Source organism: Pollachius pollachius (genome assembly GCF_949987615.1).
Source record: "Pollachius pollachius genome assembly, contig: scaffold_315, whole genome shotgun sequence".
Classification (NCBI taxonomy): Eukaryota; Metazoa; Chordata; class Actinopteri; order Gadiformes; family Gadidae; genus Pollachius; species Pollachius pollachius.
The window spans coordinates 17,501-23,412 of record NW_027641483.1 but is presented as its reverse complement, the minus strand read 5'-3'; the positions used below and the strand labels follow the sequence as shown (position 1 = coordinate 23,412).

At 51.3% G+C, this 5,912-nt stretch overlaps 1 protein-coding gene across 1 annotated transcript in view; it reads left to right on the top strand.

Moving 5' to 3' along the window:
* Positions 1 to 316: 316 nt before the first annotated feature.
* Positions 317 to 5,912, top strand: part of LOC307091580 (receptor activity-modifying protein 1-like) — a gene marked incomplete at its 3' end in the record, with an annotated part of 5,989 nt that continues 393 nt past the window's right edge. The window contains exons 1-2 of the mRNA XM_079759212.1: positions 317 to 415; positions 3,884 to 4,016. Of these exons, the coding sequence (XP_079615338.1) occupies positions 364 to 415; positions 3,884 to 4,016 (185 nt within the window). The 5' untranslated portion in view covers positions 317 to 363. The remainder of the gene's footprint in view (positions 416 to 3,883; positions 4,017 to 5,912) is intronic.

Genomic DNA, 5,912 nt, shown 5'->3' with positions numbered 1-5,912 from the left:
TCAAACGGCACTGAGACTAGATGACTTAGAGGAGAGAGGAGGGGAAAGGAGAGGAGAGAGGAGGGAAAGGAGAGGAGGGGGGGGAAGGAGAGAAGGGGGGGAGAAGGAGGAGAGAGTGAGGTGAGCGGGGGGAGGGGAGAGGAGAGGAGGGGGAGAGAGGAGGGGAGGGGAGGGGAGGGGAGGGAGGGGATAATGGGGGGGCTTGTCCGTCCAAACAGTTGTCCACCCCCCCCCCCCCCCCCCCCCTCCATGAGTAACAACAGACGGGAGGAGCGGGGGAGGAGGGGAGCACCGTGAGTCCTGGTCAACACTACCCCAGAGAGGAGCTGTGAGGACCTCGTTGAGGACCTCAAGCCGTCTGGGATGAGGGCGACACGCGCACGGCTCTTCACTCTGGGGCTGCTGCTGATGACCGGTAGGCCTGATCACACACACACACACGGGCACACACACACACACGCACACACACACACACACACACACACACGGGCACACGCACACACGGGCAGACGCACGCACGGGCACACACACACACACATAAAGAAAGAAAGAAGGAAACAAACAAACAAACAAACACGCACGCACAATCACATCTCTCTCTCTCTCTCTCTCTCTCTCTCTCTCTCTCTCTCTCTCTCTCTCTCTCTCTCTCTCTCTCACAGACACACACACACACACACACACACACACACACACACACACACACACACTGGTAAACACGCCCCGCAATCTCGTTACCAATACATAAGCTGAAGTTTCCACACACACAGCGCTACGGTATCTCTGGCCCGTCTCCGTCCCGGGGCGCGGAGACACAGCAGCTGTCTTCACCGCATGAGTGCTGAGAGCTCTGAGCAGGAAGAGGAAGAGGTGTGTTTGTGTCCTCTGATCTGTCAGCATTTGTATTTTAGCGAGTTGTTGATGATTGGTGAAATAGCTCCAATCATCTCTCATCAGCTTTGATTTACCTTCATTTTGATTTTGTTCAGATTTCCATCCGTTCCATTATTATTTTCATTACCTTGCATATTTGCCACCATAACTCTCTCTCCGTCTCTCTCTCTCTCTCTCTCTCTCTGATTGGAATCTTTCGAACTAAATAATGACACCTCGTCCTCGCTTCGACAACTGATTGAAAACAAGGACGTTGGCGACAAATTATTGTCAATAAAGCCAACAAAACACATTCCATCAAAAATATAACTGCTTTATTGCAAGAAACAACGGCAATATTATCAGATGATCAAAAGAATAACAGACGGGAAAAACAATCGCAGAAGAAACAAATGGATCAGAGTGAACTATACTTTCAGACGTTGACATTGGTGTGGATTTGATCCGCGTTCAGACTCGAGACCCCTTACGTCTGAAGCCAGATCACACACCTTACTCCACCTTACTCCACCTTACTCCACCTTACTCCACCTTACTCCACCTTACTACACCTTACGATAAACCCCCTCCAATTACACGAACATCCACATAAAGGAGGGCGATAGGCCGTTTCCACGGGGACAGGAAACCGACGGGAGGAGAAGGGGAGGGAGAAGGGGGGGGGGGCATCCCGGGAAAGACACCATGCCTCTCCTCCTGGTCGTCGCGGTTCTTCCCCTCTTCCTCTTCCTCTCTCGGCTCGGGGGCTCTAGGTGCGCTCGGCCGTGGACTGGCGGGCTAAAGGGCCGTTCACGGACCCCGCGCTCCTGCGACGCAACGACCACGCAGACGCCTCGACGCAGTCCTGAGCCTTTGATGGTTCTGCGCGGGGTTTCAGCGAGCGGACCAATCGCAGCCCTCGCCGCTGCGTCGCCTCGACGGAAGGCTAACGTTTGCGGGAGGCGCACGTCCGGCCCTCGTGGCGTACGCACGGAGGGTCCGCGAGGACGTAAGGGGTCCGTAACCGCCTTGCGTTGCGTGAACGTAATGATCAGCCCTTCAGAGGTTCACCCCTGCGTAGGGTCGGAGGAGAGACGGAGCGGGACGCAGACGACGAAGACCCGGTCTCCCGGCATTCACACTCAACCTAGGACTGCCTTTTAACACTTTGTTTAAACGTCGAAGCCCGTTACTTTTGTTGCATTAAATGTGGCTAGAGCGACGTCAGCGCAGCAAATTAGCAACAAATTAACAATTAGCGACAAACTAACAATTAGGAACAAATTAGCTACAAATTCAAAGGAGGGCAGCGGCCCAGACGACGAGAGAGGAAGTGCTGACGCTCCCAAACGATCAGCGTCTGGGAGCGATTGGAGAGTCTTTGGGAGTGCCACAGGGAGAAGGGATGTATTTACACCCTCTGTTCTTTAGATCCACCTCCCGAACTCTGAAGGATGCGGTGGGCGGGGGGGACAGGGTCTGACGGACCCACCGACCAACTAAGAAGTGAACAGTCAGATTGGACTCATGATGGCCTCTCGCCGCCATCACGAGTCCTTTGAAGGTTTCGTCTTTAAATCTCAGCGGGGGAACGTTCTGCAACTTTGTTCAAACAAACGCAGTGGTTGCAGTGAAGGCAGGCGGTGTGAAATGGACAGATGGAGGAGATGTGTCTACGGCCGAGTGTCTCCCAGTCGCTTGATGCTGTTCCATCGGCAAAACGTGAACATTGAACCACAGCAGGCCCTTAAGCCTAACACACTGTGTGGCCACACGCTGCTCTATGCTGGCACTGGTATAGAGAGGATGTAGAGCTGGGAATACTGGTATAACATGGGGTACACGCTAACATGATATATGAATAACATGTGCTACTTGCTAACATGACGCATGAATAACATGTGCTACATGACAACCTTACAAATGTATAACATATGTAATGTTAGCATGTCACACATGTATAACATGTTTGATTCAAGGAACCACACAGAAGTGTGACGCGTGTGTTGTGGTTCTGACGTGTGTTGTGGTTCTGATGTGTGTGTCCTGGTTCTAACGTGTGTTGTGGTTCTGACATGTGTTGTGGTTCTGACGTGTGTGTTGTGGTTCTGACGTGTGTGTTGTGGTTCTGATGTGTGTGTCCTGGTTCTAACGTGTGTTGTGGTTCTGACATGTGTTGTGGTTCTGACGTGTGTGTTGTGGTTCTGACGTGTGTTGTGGTTCTGACGTGTGTGTTGTGGTTCTGACGTGTGTTGTGGTTCTGACGTGTGTTGTGGTTCTGACGTGTGTTGTGGTTCTCATGTGTGTGTCCTGGTTCTGACGTGTGTTGTGGTTCTGAAGTGTGTGTTGTGGTTCTGGCGTGTGTGTTGTGGTTCTGACGTGTGTTGTGGTTCTGATGTGTGTGTTGTGGTTCTTGCGTGTGTGTCCTGGTTCTGACGTGTGTGTTGTGGTTCTGACGTGTGTGTTGTGGTTCTGACGTGTGTGTGTTGCGGTTCTGACGTGTGTTGTGGTTCTAACGTGTGTTGTGGTTCTAACGTGTGTGTTGCGGTTCTGACGTGTGTGTTGTGGTTCTAACGTGTGTCCTGGTTCTGACGTGTGTGTTGTGGTTCTGACGTGTGTGTTGCGGTTCTGACGTGTGTGTTGCGGTTCTGACGTGTGTGTTGCGGTTCTGACGTGTGTGTTGCGGTTCTGACGTGTGTGTTGTGGTTCTGACGTGTGTTGTGGTTCTGACGTGTGTGTTGCGGTGCTGACGTGTGTGTTGCGGTTCTGACGTGTGTGTTGTGGTTCTGATGTGTGTTGTGGTTCTAACGTGTGTGTTGTGGTTCTAACGTGTGTCCTGGTTCTGACGTGTGTGTTGTGGTTCTGACGTGTGTGTGTGGTTCTGACGTGTGTGTGTGGTTCTGACGTGTGTGTGGTTCTGACGTGTGTCCCGGTTCTGACGTGTGTGTGGTTCTGACGTGTGTGTGGTTCCTACGTGTGTGTGGTTCTGACGTGTGTCCCGGTTCCCCAGTGGTCCCGCTGGGGGGGGCGGACTGCGGCGTGTTCTACCAGAGGAAGATCCGGGACCTGTGTCTGGACCGGTTCCAGCAGGACCTAGCCGATCTCGACCGGAGCCTGTGGTGCAGCTGGCCACACACGCTGCCGTGAGTCCGGGTGTGTGTGTGTGCGTGTGTGTGTGTGTGTGTGTGTGTGTGTGTGTGTCCGTCAGAATTACATTTAAAGACAACTTGGTCCCTGAAATCACCAGGTTGCCAAACATTTACAATAAACATTCAGTCAGTCAGTCAGTCAGTCTCTTAGTCAGTCAGTCTCTTAGTCAGTCAGTCAGTCTCTTACTCAGTCAGTCAGTCTCTTAGTCAGTCAGTCAGTCAGTCTCTTAGTCAGTCAGTCAGTCAGTCTCTTAGTCAGTCAGTCCGTCTCTTAGTCAGTCAGTCTCTTAGTCAGTCAGTCAGTCCGTCTCTTAGTCAGTCAGTCAGTCTCTTAGTCAGTCAGTCAGTCAGTCAGTCTCTTAGTCAGTCAGTCAGTCCGTCTCTTAGTCAGTCAGTCAGTCAGTCTCTTAGTCAGTCAGTCTGTCTCTTAGTCAGTGAGTCAGTCCATCTCTTAGTCAGTCAGTCAGTCAGTCTCTTAGTCAGTCAGTCAGTCAGTCTCTTAGTCAGTCAGTCCGTCTCTTAGTCAGTGAGTCAGTCCGTCTCTTAGTCAATCAGTCAGTCAGTGTATCAGTCTCTCAGTCAGTCTCTTAGCCAGTCAGTCAGTCAGTCATTCAGTGTATCAGTCTCTCGGCCAGCCAGTCAGCCAGTCAGCCAACCAGTCAGACGGTCAGTCAGCTGTCTCTTACAGGCGCTGGACGTGGACAGGACTATTCTGGTACATGCTACCCATGATGCATTGCGCACGGTTAAATTTAGGTTTGCAGCTTGAAATGTTCCAGGGTAGTTCACCCATGTGATGTGCTGGTTAATTGTTTAATCCTCTAAACCAGACAGAAACGACAACTCATAGACCGCTAAGGATAATATATATGAATAAATATCAAAATGCTACACCAGGCCTCTATCCATCTGAAGTTTGATGAAAATAGGAAGGATCTGGATTCTTCTCTAAAAGGAGGGATGTTGAAAGTCTCCCTCCCCCCCCCCCCCCCCCGCGGTATGTGTCTCTTCAGTCCGGTATATTTAGACGTGTGAAAGCGCTACTGGTAACTCTAGAAGCGTCTTTGGGTGTTTCCGTAACCAACAGCCGCGGGGAGCCTATCCTGGTGCAGAAGGACACAGCCTGACCTCACCGCCTGTCTCTCTCTCTCCCGGGACGCAGGCAGCTTGGCACGGGGAACAGGTGCTCTGCTGGTTGTTGCACCTCTGGTCCGAACGCGCCCCACGCTTTGTAGCAGGCTGTTATGTTCAGGGTGCGTTACTGAAGCTCGCCGTCAGCTGAAACTGTTTGGCTTAACGGCGGCCATTTTGTTTTGTTTTTCTCCTTCTCCCTCTCGTCTGTCTGTCTGTCTGTCTGTCTGTCTGTCTGTCTGTCTGTCTGTGTATGATCCTGTATTTTTGTGTGTGTGATTGCATTCGCGTGTGTGTGCCTGTTTGTTTGTATCTGTGTTTGTGTGTGTGTGCATACCTCTGTGTGTGCGCACGTTTGTGTGCGTGTCTGTGTGTGTGTGTGTGTCTGTGTATGTGTGTGTATACCTGTGTGTGTGTGTTTGTATACCTGTGTCTGTGTGTGTGTGTGTGTATGTGTCTGTGTGTCTGTGTGTGTGTGTGTGTCTGTGTGTATACCTGTGTGTGTGTGTGTCTGTGTGTATACCTGTGTGTGTGTGTCTGTGTTTGTGTGTGTGTGTTTGTGTGTGTGTGTGTCTGTGTGTCTGTGTATGTGTGTATACCTGTGTCTGTGTGTGTGTATGTGTCTGTGTGTCTGTGTGTGTGTGTGTGTGTCTGTGTGTATACCTGTGTGTGTGTGTGTGTGTGTCTGTGTTTGTGTGTGTGTGTTTGTGTGTGTGTGTGTCTGTGTGTCTGTGTGTATACCTGTTTTTGTGTGTGTGT